Source organism: Equus przewalskii, chromosome 1, assembly GCF_037783145.1.
Source record: "Equus przewalskii isolate Varuska chromosome 1, EquPr2, whole genome shotgun sequence".
NCBI lineage: Eukaryota > Metazoa > Chordata > Mammalia > Perissodactyla > Equidae > Equus > Equus przewalskii.
In genome coordinates, this window is record NC_091831.1 from 58,892,873 (window position 1) to 58,905,742 (window position 12,870).

Genomic DNA, 12,870 nt, shown 5'->3' on the forward strand with positions numbered 1-12,870 from the left:
AGAGAAGAGACAGATCTGAAACTCAGACTAGATCTCCAGGCTCCAAGTTGAGGACTTTCTAGTTTTTTCTGATTCGATGTTAGGAATGAGTCTGGCAGCCATGCCTCGACCCAAAGAGCTCCTTGCTGAATCCGTAAAGCCCCCAATGTGCACTTGCATGCACACACACAGATACACCTACGTACACACAGATAGACATGCACAGACACATGGACATACATGTACATGCACACATAGACACATGTATCAATAAGCACATGCATACACTGCACAGATACACATGTACATGCACAAACATGTAACACAGCAACCTGCAGCATAGACAGGTTGCATAGACGCACATGCACAGACACACAAACATACACCCATGTGTGTACTTGTATCCCAGGTAAGGCAAATCTCAGACCTCCAGGACATTGGAGGCCCAAGAAACCTGCTCCCCTACAGCCTCTCATTGTGCCCCCAAGACCCTCTCCAATGAAAGAGCACTTTGGCAGTCCTGAAGGGTCAGCTGCAGGCCCAGCAGGGAACTCACGCCAGGAGCGAGCTACCTCACCCCTCCTTGGGTGTGTTCCCGGGCCCTCTACCCTCTCAGCCCATACCAGGGCCCCAGGGTGGGTCTTGAAAGCAGGCCCCTGAGAACACAGGCCTCGCACCAGCGCTGCCTGGTACACGTGGGCCACGCTGTTCCTGCACTGCCCATGGCTCTCTGGGCCCTGCCCCCTTGCCTGTGTCCTCCACACCCACATGCCGTCTCTCCACCTCCAGAGAATTGTCTCACCTGTCCTCCAGGCCCAGCTCTGTGCCCCATAAGTCGTTCCCTGGTCCCTTCAGCCCCTTCAGTTGAAACCCGCCCCTTCCTCCAGATCACCCCTGCTCTCCGTGCTGCGCTCCTTGAACTCTGGCCCTGCAGGCACACATGTAACTCACCTCCTGACCCTTGTCCCTGCTAAGCCGTGGGCCCCTAAGTGTGGGGGTGTTGTAGGTTGGGGGATGGGAGGCTCTGACCTGATTCCTCTGTTTTCCCCATAGTATCTAACACTATGCCACCCCTACCCCCACCTAGAAAGCATTTGGAGCTTGTTTGTTGACTAACTGACTGGCTGGCTGGAGGGACGAGGCATGGGAGTCAGGTGTGCGCAGGCTCGGGCCCTGTCTGGAAATCCTGCTGCCTTCTAACAGGCACAGGGAAGCTGCAGGCCGAGAGGGAAGCCGGAAGCCTTAGGATGTGGGGGCAGCTTGGCCCAGACTGTTCCACTGCGGGGGTACTTTGCAAGGATCCTTCTTCCTCCAGGGACCCGCCGGCAGTGACCAGTCAGGATGTCCCTGCAGTGGCCGGTAGGGCACAGACCTTGTGTCCTACCTCACCTGTGCATGACCTCTCTCTCTGACCTCTCTTCCTCTCCCGGCAGGGTATGCACCTGTCACTGGCATGTGCCACCCCCTGAGAAGCTGTGCTCTTAACCACGAGGACGGCTTCTCTTCAGCCTTCGTGGTGGCCCATGAGACCGGCCACGTGTAAGTGGCACCAAGAGGGCTGGCTGTGCTGTGAGCTCCCAGGATGTCTGTGGGTGTGGGAGGCTTTGCCCCAAATTGGGCTCCTGTCCCAGTGTCTGAGGAGATGCCAGAGGAGCTACCCTGCAGCGAGGCCTTGCGCTGGTGGGGAGGGAACCCAGGGGCCCAGGACTACCCGAGCAATTCTGGGTCTGCCTTGTGCCTGGGGGCCCAGATGTGGGCCGGCCTGTGGGCAGGTCAGTGGCAGTGTCCCGTGGTAGGCAGTGTGCTCTCTGGGTAGTCTCTGCCCCTCCATCCCATCCCCTCCTCGAGGCCCTTCTGAGAGCCCTTCCAGCCTGCGCTGGCACTCGTCACACACTGGAGTGCTGGCCTGAGCCCACCATAAGCAGTGCACTGGCACTCAGGCCACAGGCCGGGCTGGAGGCTGGCTTGCTTGGTCCTTGGGCTGGGATTTTGTCTAGAGCATGTTCATTCATTCATTCAACCTGTATTTCTTGAGCACCTGCTGTGTGCCAGGCCCTATTCTAGGAATGGGGCTACAGAGGAGATCAGGACAGAGAAGAGCTCTAGAAGCCGGGAAAAAGCAAATAAGCCTCTGTCCAACGTGTCAGGTGGCAATGTGCACATGCCATGGTCGTGCCTTGTCTGTGCACAGGGGCAGAGCTAAGGGACGTGCACCCCCGCCCCCGCTGTCGCACAGAGGGAAGCTGCTCTCTGCAGGGCATGGGAAGGAGAGGAGGGGCCAGCCCCAGCGGGCGGGTCTGCCGCCCCGACCCATCTCCTCATCAACCCCACCAGCGCAGGAAGCCCATGCAGACTTCATCCCAACTCTGCCCCTCCCGGGCAGGTGCGCCTCCTCTCTGGGGCCTCGGTTTCCTCATCTGTGCAGAGAGGCTGGCCCCAGGGAACCTCCGAGGTCTCTTCCTGCCCCGGAAGCCAGTGGTTCTACATATTCTGGAGCCAGGAGTTTGTCTTCCTGTATGTGGGGGCAGGGGGTGTCCACTCTTCACTGAGCAGGGGCCCCTCCCTCTGGAGGGACAAGGTCAAGCTTAGAAGCCCGTGTGTTGAGTAGTCAAGGCCAGTTGCAGCCACCTGGAGTATTTAAGAATTTAGAACCTTTGGGTTTTGGCGTTGAATACTAACTACAAAGACAACTTTAAAATTTCAGCTGTCATTGTAATAGGTGCCCACCATGTGCAAAGCTCTGTGCTAAGTACAGTGGGGTCTTGGAGCAGCTTAAGAGGCTGGCCCAGAGGGACTCAGCAAATGGGGTTGAACTGAACTGAAGGAGACCTGGTCCTTGTACCCAAAGGCCTTGGGTCTGGTGGGAAGACAGTGCCTGGCGTGCGAGTTGTTAGTGATGATACAGGTGGCCCTGCTGTGGGAGGTCAGCCCATGAGCTAGGAGGCCAGGGAGGGTCCCCTGGAGCAGGAGTGGGGTTTGAGCTGGGCTTGGAAGCTGTGAGGATGTGAGTGGAGTTTGAGGAGGGGGCAGGAGGACAGAATGAGTCCAGCCCTATTGGGGGTCAGGGTGGGGCTTCAGCTTCCATCGAGAGGGGTGGTCCTCTCCGCTGCGTGGTGAGGAAACTGAGGCCAGGAGGTGCAGTCTGAAGCCTGCTCAGGGCAGGGTCTCCCACTGCTGGCCTGCCTGCCTGTCTTCCCGGGGCGGGCTCCCTGAGCATGACTCAGGGCTCCCCTCTGTCTTCCCACACCCTCCAGGCTCGGCATGGAGCATGACGGTCAGGGGAATGGCTGCGCAGATGAGACCAGCCTGGGCAGCGTCATGGCGCCCCTGGTGCAGGCTGCCTTCCACCGCTTCCATTGGTCCCGCTGCAGCAAGCTGGAGCTCAGCCGCTACCTCCCGTAGGTCGCCTCTGCCCTGGGGGCTGGGACGGGGAGCGTGCCGCCACTCCACGCAGAGGTCACACTGCTACCCATCTCCCGCAAGTCACCTCCCCTCCCAACACCATCCCGCCCGTGACACACGCTCAATTCCTGGCTTTGCCAGTTGGCTCCTGGGGCTCCAGGGATGTGGAGGCCCAGGACAAGCATTAGACTTGGGGGTCAAGGCCGAGATTGGGCGCAGAGTGGATTTGGATGGGGCAGGTACGCGCAGAGGTACTGTCACTAACCTCATGTGGCAGCTGGCCCAGCATATGTTCTGCATGGTGGGCTGACTTTTCTTCTTCCCTCAGTGCAGTGAGCCCTCAAATTGTCCATGAACCAGCCCTTGCTCTTGGCCATAGCGTGTCCCTCTAAAGTGGGCAAAACTGGCCCTGTAAGGCAGCTACAGGCTGAGCTTCTGACCCCAGGCACGCGTTGGTGGAAGCGAGGTCCTGCGTGAGGGGGGCCCAGGGCAGCCGTTGTCCCCAGAATACGCAGCTCCTGGCGCGGAGCAGTGGGTGGACTCCTGCAGGCCTTCCCAGCCCCGGGAATGGAGAGCTAAGGGATTCCTGCCTCCGCCTGGCTCACCTCCCGGTCTCCACTGGCAGCTCCTACGACTGCCTGCTCGATGACCCCTTTGTGCCCGCCTGGCCCCAGCCCCCAGAGCTGCCCGGCATCGACTACTCGATGGACGAGCAGTGCCGCTTCGACTTTGGCACTGGGTACCACACCTGCTCAGTGGTGAGTCTCCACCGGCCTCTGCCAGCCGGGGCGCCAGGTCGTGTCCTCTGTGACCCAGGCTGGTCAGTCACAGAGCACCGTCTGCCCTGCCAGCCAGGTGGCCCTGTGATGGGCCTGCAGCCTCAGTGCCAGCCACCATGGGGGGATGCAGGGTGACCAGGGCCCAGGCCCTACCACCTTCTGCACATACCTGCCCTGCCCAGTCCCACCTGTGGGGGCAGATGTGTGCAGTGGCTAGAGAACACTTCAGCCCTGGAAAAGATGGGAACAGAGTAAAACAGAGGGCAGATGGCCAATGGGATCCTGGCTGAGCTGGTCACCAGGGGCTTAAATGCCAGGCAGTCCGCATGTCAGATGAGGCACTGGGCTCTGGCCTGGCAAAGGAATAGTTGCCACCATCTGCTCTTCAGGGGTTTGGGGCTGACTTCCCACCCTAGTGAAATTCTCCTGTGCCCGCACATTCCTCTCTCCAGGGGGTCAATTCCATGCTCCCTTTCTCCCATGCCTGGGAGATGGATACGAAGAGCATAGTCCTGTCCCTACTCTGCAGGACAGGGCAGGGGAGAACCTGGGGCCTGGCTGCCAGCAAGAGCCACCCAGGAGAGAACTGAACAGCTGCTAACTGGGGCCCAGGTGGAGGCTCAGAGAAGGGGACATCCTGGGGCAGAGGACTTTCTGATGGGGCAGGCCTTGGTGACCTGAGTGCCTCAAGCCCCTTACCCAGGAATGCAGCCCACCCCCCTCCATTCTATAGAACCAGGAGGCCCTGCACGTGGTCACCTTCTCCACTGCCCAGGGCACAGTGGGACACATGGTCTCTGCTTTGCGAGTCGGGGAACAGCCTGGGATAGGGGGTTTCAATGCCCCAGTGCTGTATTTGCAGGACACTTGTCTGGCTGGCACGGATGACAGAAGAGAAAAGGAAATTGGGGCTTTCCTAGACAATTGGAAACTTAAGGTCACCAGCCTCTGGCAGGCTGGTGAGATTGGAGGGAGATGGAGTGCTGACTTTGTCTGGGTGCTGCAGGTCTGAGCTAGACCGGCAGGCCCCTCGATGCCCCCACGTGCACAGGACTCAGGGGGCATTGGTGGGCCCCGCCTCCCTAGAGCCTCAAACCCTAGTCTGCACTCAGTCACACAGTGGCTTCTGCAAAGGCGGGGAGGGAGGCCTGGGGAGAGGAGACGAGGGGGTGAGGGCTGTGCCTGGGCCCCTCTTCTCTGTGCCCTGTTGGAGAGAGGAGGGGGCGCTGGAGGCCACTGGCACTTGGGCTAGGGTGGAGCTTGAGGATGTGTGCGGCTCTGGTTGCACAGTCCCCTCCTACCTTCTTCGCAGTCTTCTGGGCCCAGTGTCCACCACCCTCCTCTCTCTCTGTGTCCCTGCCCTTTGCACCCTGGACAACTTGTCAGAGCTGGAGAGCTAGTCCTGCCCTGTGACCCTGTTCCCCTTCCACGCAGTTCAGGACCTTTGAGCCCTGCAAACAGCTGTGGTGCAGCCACCCTGACAACCCATACTTCTGCAAGACCAAGAAGGGGCCCCCGCTGGATGGGACCGAGTGCGAGCCAGGCAAGGTACCTGCGGGCCCGGGGTCTACAGCAGGAGTGGCTTCCTGGAGTGCAGGTCTCAGGAGAACCCCTGCCTCCCCACCTAGTGTGTATATGAATGTGGTGGGCGGTGCTGGAGGACAGGTGCGAGCCTCGTGTGAGGTAGATGTGCACGGAGGCCGCAGGTGAACTCACACACACTCACACCCTCCCTCTCTCCCACCTCACACTCCGTGGCTTCTGCAGTTTATGGAGCTTGGCACTATCTCGTAGGCCACCCGGCCGGAGTGCTTACTCCCATTCTACAGATGTGGAGGACGAGGCCTCCTCCCCCAGACCTGCCCTGTCACGCATTTCCCTGTCTGTTTGCTCCCTCACGCGTGTGTGGGTGCAGGGCTTTGTTTGTCAGGGGACATCATAGCTGCGGCTGAGAGCCCTGGGCTGGGGTGTGAACCCCACCTCTGCTCTATTGCTGGCCCTGCCGTGATCGCTGTGGGGTGACCTTGGGCCATTCACTGAACTCCTCCTGACCTCTGACCAAGCATCCTTCCCACCCCTCGGGGTTGTTCTGAAGTCACTGAGTCACGTCAAAGCAAATGAGAGAGCTCGGAAGAAGCAGTGTTGAGAGGCGTGATGATGGCTCAGCATCAGCTGGGATCCCAGCCTGGGGACCTGCCCCCACCAGCCTGCCCTCTGCCCTCTGCCCTCACCAGGCTCCTCCCACTTACAGGGGTGTAGAGTCTGTCCCTTCACCGATGGATGGGGCTTCCCATGGCCTTATACAGGCCCGCGGGCTCCAACCCTGCCGTGCTATTATCCTGGAGACTGGTACACCTGCTCCGGGTGTTTTCAAAGTCCCAGGCCCTGTCGTATCACAATTTCATGTAACAGTTAATCAGCCGCTCTCAATTTTGGCCACATATTAGAACCGTCTGGGGAGCTTTAAAAGTCCCTACCCCCAGAGTGGGGAGTGACTGCAGATGGTCACGAGATATCTCTCTGAGGTGATGAAAATGTTCCAAAATTGGATGGTGGTGACGATTGCACAATGCTGTAAATTTATGAAAAATCATTGCCTTGTACACTTGAAATGAGTGAATTTTACGGTATACAAAGTATGTTGCTTCTTCTTCTTTGTTTTTTTTTTCCGCCTGAGGAAGATTCACCCTGAGCTAACATCCACTGCCAGTCTTCCTCTATTTTGTATGTGGGTCGCTGCCACAGCGTGGCCACTGACAGATGAGTGGTGTAATTCCGCACCCGGGAACCAAACCTGGGCTGCTGAAGCAGAGCGTGCCAAACTTAACCACTAGGCCAAGGGGCTGGCTCTGCTGCTTCTTTTAAAAATTACAAGCTTAGTTAAAAATTCCCTATGCCTAGAGATCCTGACTCAGTTGGTCTGGGGTAAAGCTGAGGCATCCGGAGTTTTTGAAGTTCCCCAGGGTGGCTAGGAACCACTGAGTTATGTCTTGAAAAGGACACAGAGAGCTTTGCTGTATTTATTCCCTGTTTGGTTGAGGCCTACTTTGTGCCTGGCCCTGTGCACAGGCCTTTGTTATTCCTGTCAGTTCTTAGAACAGTCCCATTTAACAGGTGAGTAAACTGAGGCTCAGCAAGGTGAAGTTATGCCAAAGCCACACACAGCTGGGAAAGGCTGAGCTGGGGTTCAAACCCAGGCCTCTTGGACTCGATGCATACAGTCCCTCCACCACATGGACGGACCTCCCCATGTGGCTGGCTTGCCTCCCACAAGCACACCTGCTTGTGGCCCCTGGATGGTGGTTTCGAGGTACAGCCAAGATCAACTCTAGATAGTGTGGGAAAATTGTGTCTTCTCTCCTCTATCAGGCTTTTATTTCTCCTGGAAAAGTGAAGCAAATAATTGCACAGTTATTATCATCTTTAATAATACCGTCTGCCGTTTTTGGAGGGCTGTATGTGCCAGGTGTTGTCTCATTGAATGCTCACAGCAGCTCTGTGGACAGTGCTTTCATCACGTCGCACAGTTGAAGAACAGGCTCAGAAAGGGGAGTCCTTTGCTGAAGGTCATTCAGTGCATGGTGGGGGGGATTCTGTGTAACCCCAAGGCTTGTGCTTTTAACGACCCTTTCTCTGGGCTCACCATGGTGCCTACCAGCTGTGCCATGTGCCTGGTTGGGCACCCTCCATGGCAGGCAGGGCAGCAGTGGCCCCAGGGTGATGTCATGCCCTCTGTTCCATCCCAGTGGTGCTTCAAAGGTCACTGCATCTGGAAGTCGCTGGAGCAGACTTACGGCCAGGATGGAGGCTGGAGCTCCTGGACCACGTTTGGGTCATGTTCGCGGTCATGCGGGGGCGGGGTTCGATCCCGCAGCCGGAGCTGTGATAATCCCCCGTGAGTGTGCTTGGCTGGGGTGGGCAAGGCAGGGAACCCCGCTTCCAGGCCTGAGGGGCTTGGAGGGGAAGGCACTGGGGGGTGGGGCACAAGAGGAGGACCCCTGCAGGGGTTATGTATTCTAATGGATGAGGACACAAAATTGTTGGGGGGCCAGGTCATTTCTGGCTGGGTCTGCCATCTGAGAATGGGTCTGAACCAGTGATTTGCAAACTCTCGTGTCCTGAAGGTTGCCCGCACAGGCTGGGTGGGCCCAGGACTCTGCCAGATTAACAAGCCCTGCCATGATCCTGATCCTCCAGCTAAATTTGAGAAAACCCTGAGCTAAGTGTTCAATGGCCATGTCTTGGGAGAATAAATTCCCCAAGTTTTTTTTCTACCACATGAAGCAAAACATCCTTTAATTTTTCTTAACTTACCTCTTCCTATAGTCAAATCCCGTCTCTCACCACCCCCTCCCAAATTTCAGCATTCTGGGGAAGCAGTCCGTTTCTCCCTTGTTATCCCTTCTATGGCATCCCCTCCCATGGTTTTGGAACTTTGGAGCACCAGCTCTCTATGGCCTCCATCTCTCACGCTGAAGCACCTGCTTAAGGAGCTTCATGAGACACCGGGGCCGGCCGGGGTCGGCCACGTGGGGCTGCCTCCAGGAACGAGGGATTCTGCCCCTCTGTGGGGCAGGGCCTGGCCCACCCTCATGGCGCTGAGTGAGCTGATGAGGACTGCAGAACGGCAGGGCCCTAGGAGCGCAGCGGCTCGGTGGTGGTCATCTGCCCTCTAGCATCCTCAGGAGTGGTCCTTCATACTCTGCTGTTTACCTCCAGGGATGGGGAACTCACTACCTCCTGGAGCAGCTTGATCCTGTGTCAGGTGGCTATACTGGCCTTGTACAAATACGAGCCAAAATGAACTGCCGTGTAACTTCCACCTGATGAGGGTATGAAAGCCGGAGTTAGAGAAAGGCCCAGCGGTGCCCACTGAGAAAACCACCTTCCAGTCATGACGATTGTTATTTCCATTTATTGAAGTCCTCTGTAATAGTAACTTTTTATTTTATGAAGCTTAAATGAAATAATATGTGTGTTCTCAGCACCATGCCCACCACAGATTAAGCACTAATAAATAGCAGCTGCTGTTATAATTATTGCAGCGTATGGAACACTTGCTCTGTGCCAGGTGGGACGCTAAGCGCCGTGGTGTGTGTAAGCACCGTGGTGTGTGTAAGCGGGTGGTGTGTGTAAGCGCCGTGGTGTGTGTAAGCCAGTACTTCTCCCGGCTGTCTGAGCAGGACCGGCTTGGATACTGTGTATCCATAATCTTACCTAATCCTCTAACCTACTGGAGGAGAGAGTACAGATTGCTTTAAAATAGCTTTTCTTATTTATTCTTCACAGGCACACTGGGAGGCAGATAAAATACATTTTATGGTCCCTCCTTTAAAGGGGAAATTAAGGTACAGCAAGACTAAGTCACTTGCCCGGGGACAAACACAATCAGGACTTGGGGTTAGATTCAGCCAGATCTTCTGATTCCAGGTCCGTCTCTTTACCACTCCTTAGTTTATTATGGTATTAAATGGAAGCAGATGCAAATAGGAGTAGCTGAGTCATTTACTGAGTACCTATTGTCTGTCAGGCCCTGTGTAACAGCTGGAAGAATATACACAGATGAGTAAGACTGATTTCCCTTCCAGCCCAGTTGGAGAGGGTTAGTCATTCCTGTCTTCCCTGCCCCGCCACATGGTGGAATAGGTGGCGTGTGCCTGAAGGAGCAAGAGGGATCTGGAAGGCTCTGAGCTCAGCAGCCCCAGCAGTGGGGGTCCCTCTCCAGTTTATGAGTTAGTGGACCTCCTTTTGATGCTGCTCTATTAAGGCCGAGCTTGCCCCTGGTGGCGATGTTGGAAGCCTGGCCCTCCCCAGCCTTCCCAGCCAGCAAGGTCACTGGGTCTCTGTGTCTGCCCAGCCCAGCCTATGGAGGCCGCCTGTGCTCAGGGCCCACGTTCCAGTACCAGATCTGCAACAGCGAGGAGTGTCCGGGGCCCTACGAGGACTTCCGGGCCCAGCAGTGTGCCAAGCGCAACTCCTACTATATCCACCAGAACGCCAAGCACAGCTGGGTCCCCTACGAGCCTGATGACGGTGAGCGGGCCCTGCTCCCCCTCCCACCCCCACATCCCTGGGCATGTGCTGGGTCTGTGTCTTCCCCAGCAGGGCCTCCCCTGCTGGCGAAGGTGGAGGGACAGTGGGGACACCAGAAGGGACATTGCAGTCAGCAGGCTTGCCACAGACCTTTGTGCAGCCCCTTGTGTTGTTTACCTCGGGGGACCACCGTCCTCATCAGACCCATCTCTGATATGGTACTCTGATGACTGTTTTCTGGCAGATGCCAGGAAAATGCCTTGAGCAAGGGGCACTTCACCCAGGGGTGCCCTTGAGGCCGGCGGCAGTGCCGGCTGTTGGGGCTGGTGCCTGTGACATGGCCTTCCCTGAGGGAAGGCACCACACAGGCTCAGCCCCCTCGCTTTGCATAACCAATGTCCTAAGAAGCTCGGTCCTGTGACCTGCCGTGCTTGTAGGTTTTGCTGATTGTGCTGCCGTTTTAGCAGTTAATGAAAATGATTTGAGAGGCAGGCCGATGGGAGCCTATGGGATCCTCACACTGACCCCCTCCAGGCTGCCCTGGGACAGACACAGGCCTCGGGACTCACCCACAGGGTCTGAATTTTGGGACCAAGCCAGTGCCAGCATCTGTCTGTTTTGGAGCATTTCTAGTGATGGCTTTCATAGCGGCAGAGGGAAGGAAGCCCATGAAGGGCTGGGATTCATGGTGTCTTAAAGCCTTCAGGCTGGAGGGGCCTGTAACCGTCCTCTGGCTCCACCTCCCCCTGCCGGCCTCTCCATGGTCCCTCCAAAGACAGATACTCACCCCCTAACACACAGCCCTCAGCCTCAGATGGAGCAATGAGAACAGCCCTTCCTCTCCTTAGCCCAGGGCCACCCCTTTGTAGCCCTGGTTCCAAAGTATCAGTTGCAGGACCCCTCAGTTCTTCAGCTCACATTTAGAATGACAATCTTCAAGTTTGAAAGGACCACAGAGGCCTGTCCATTGCCCGCTGGTGCACAGACCCCTCCGGAACAGGCTGGCAGGGAGTGTCTTCCCTCTGCTTGGATTCCTCCCACTCTGGGGAGCTCACTACTCCCTTGCCACTGTTGGCTGGCTTCCACGGCTGCCCGGAGACCCACCTGCCTGGGGCAGACAGGTCAAAGTCCTTCCTGTCTGTAGGAGGGTTGGAGCCCCCCACCCCTTGACCCCTGGCCCAGGTCCCACCATGTGTGAAATCCAAAGTGGTGTTGGATGTTGTGGCTCCAGACTTGAGTGCTGGGGCAAGATGTCACTAGGTGTCCGAGGAGCCTGGGCACCAGGAGCAGGGAGCCAGACGGGTCCTTAGAAATGTGGCTGAGGGAGCAGCTTGCTTTGAAAGCCTTGCAGGTCCATTCAGAAGCCAACAAGCCACAGGGGCACGGGGTGGGGAGGGGCAGGAGGCTGCGGGGGCAGCGGGACTTTGGGTTTTCCCTGCACTTTTAGACAAATCCCGGGATGTTGGCTAAGCCCCTGCCTCCCTTTTTCTGAAGAACACAGCAGGTGTTTCTATGTTCTCTGGAGCCTCCTTTTTGGGGACGTCAATAGCCTGGATAGAGAAGAGAACCTTCAGTTGTTAGACGTGGGAAGGACTCCCCACCCTCCCTCAGTGCTGCTCCATTTTACAAACCCAAACACAGACTGCTCTTCTGCCCGCCTTTCACTTGGCCTGCTAACATTCACAGACGTGTTAGGACACCCCATCATCCGTGTGACCGGTGAAGTGTGTGCAGGGGTCAGAGCAGCACTAAGGCCAGGCAGCCTGGGTTAGAATCCTGGCTCTTCTGCTTATTGCATGGCTGTGTGGCCTTGAGCAAATTCCTTAACCTTTCTGGTCCTGGGTTTCCTTCTCTGTAATGCCAGAACCTACTTCCTTGAGAGATGTAAATGAGTTAATTCACAGAAAGCATTTAAAGTTGCACATCAAGAGTGTGTAAAGGTTTTGGAAGTGCTTGGCACACAGTAAGCATTCACTAAGTGTTGGCTTATTATTATTTTGTCATTTGATTTTTCTCATCATCATTACGGTTCAGGGATAACAAATAAGGAACTGAGGCTCGGAGAAGTCAGATAATTTGCCCAAGATTACCTGGCTAATAAATAAGTGACATTACAGGGATTTTAAGCCCTGGCTCCACACCCGTTGCTCCCCTCGCTGCCCAGAGCTGGCCCTCAGAGCTTCCTGCTTGGGCCGTGCGCTGGTGTCATTCCCTGGGCCGTGCGCTGGTGTCATTTCGTGGGCCATGCGCTGATGTCACTCCATGGGCTGTGCACTGGTGTCCTGGGCCAGCCCACTTTCTCCATGCCCACCTGGGGGCTCAGTGTGGTTGGTCCCTCTCCCCACAGACGCCCAGAAGTGTGAGCTGATCTGCCAGTCGGAGGACACAGGGGCTGTGGTCTTCATGAACCAGGTGGTCCATGATGGAACACGCTGCAGCTACCGGGACCCATACAGCATCTGTGCCCGTGGAGAGTGTGTGGTGGGTGCCCCCTGCAGGCCACCCGCCCTCTGCCGGCAGCTGGAGATGGAGAGCTGCCCCACCTGCCCCTTCTGCTCCCTGGAAGACAAGTGTCGTCCCACTTTCCCCACCTGTGACACCCCTCAGTCCTCAACATAACCCTGGGATGCTGGACCAGGGTTACTGCCAGCCCCATTGGAGGGGAGAGGAGCGGGCC

At 56.8% G+C, this 12,870-nt stretch overlaps 1 protein-coding gene across 4 annotated transcripts in view; it reads left to right on the forward strand.

Annotated features, from left to right (window-relative positions):
* Window positions 1-12,870, forward strand: part of ADAMTS14 (ADAM metallopeptidase with thrombospondin type 1 motif 14) — an 83,006-nt gene that overhangs the window by 52,479 nt on the left and 17,657 nt on the right. For all 4 annotated transcript variants that reach the window (XM_070612174.1, XM_070612153.1, XM_070612163.1 and 1 more), the window contains exons 7-13: window positions 1,413-1,518; window positions 3,234-3,377; window positions 4,007-4,139; window positions 5,595-5,708; window positions 7,907-8,055; window positions 10,018-10,193; window positions 12,541-12,674. In XM_070612174.1, the coding sequence (XP_070468275.1) occupies window positions 1,413-1,518; window positions 3,234-3,377; window positions 4,007-4,139; window positions 5,595-5,708; window positions 7,907-8,055; window positions 10,018-10,193; window positions 12,541-12,674 (956 nt within the window). The remainder of the gene's footprint in view (window positions 1-1,412; window positions 1,519-3,233; window positions 3,378-4,006; window positions 4,140-5,594; window positions 5,709-7,906; window positions 8,056-10,017; window positions 10,194-12,540; window positions 12,675-12,870) is intronic.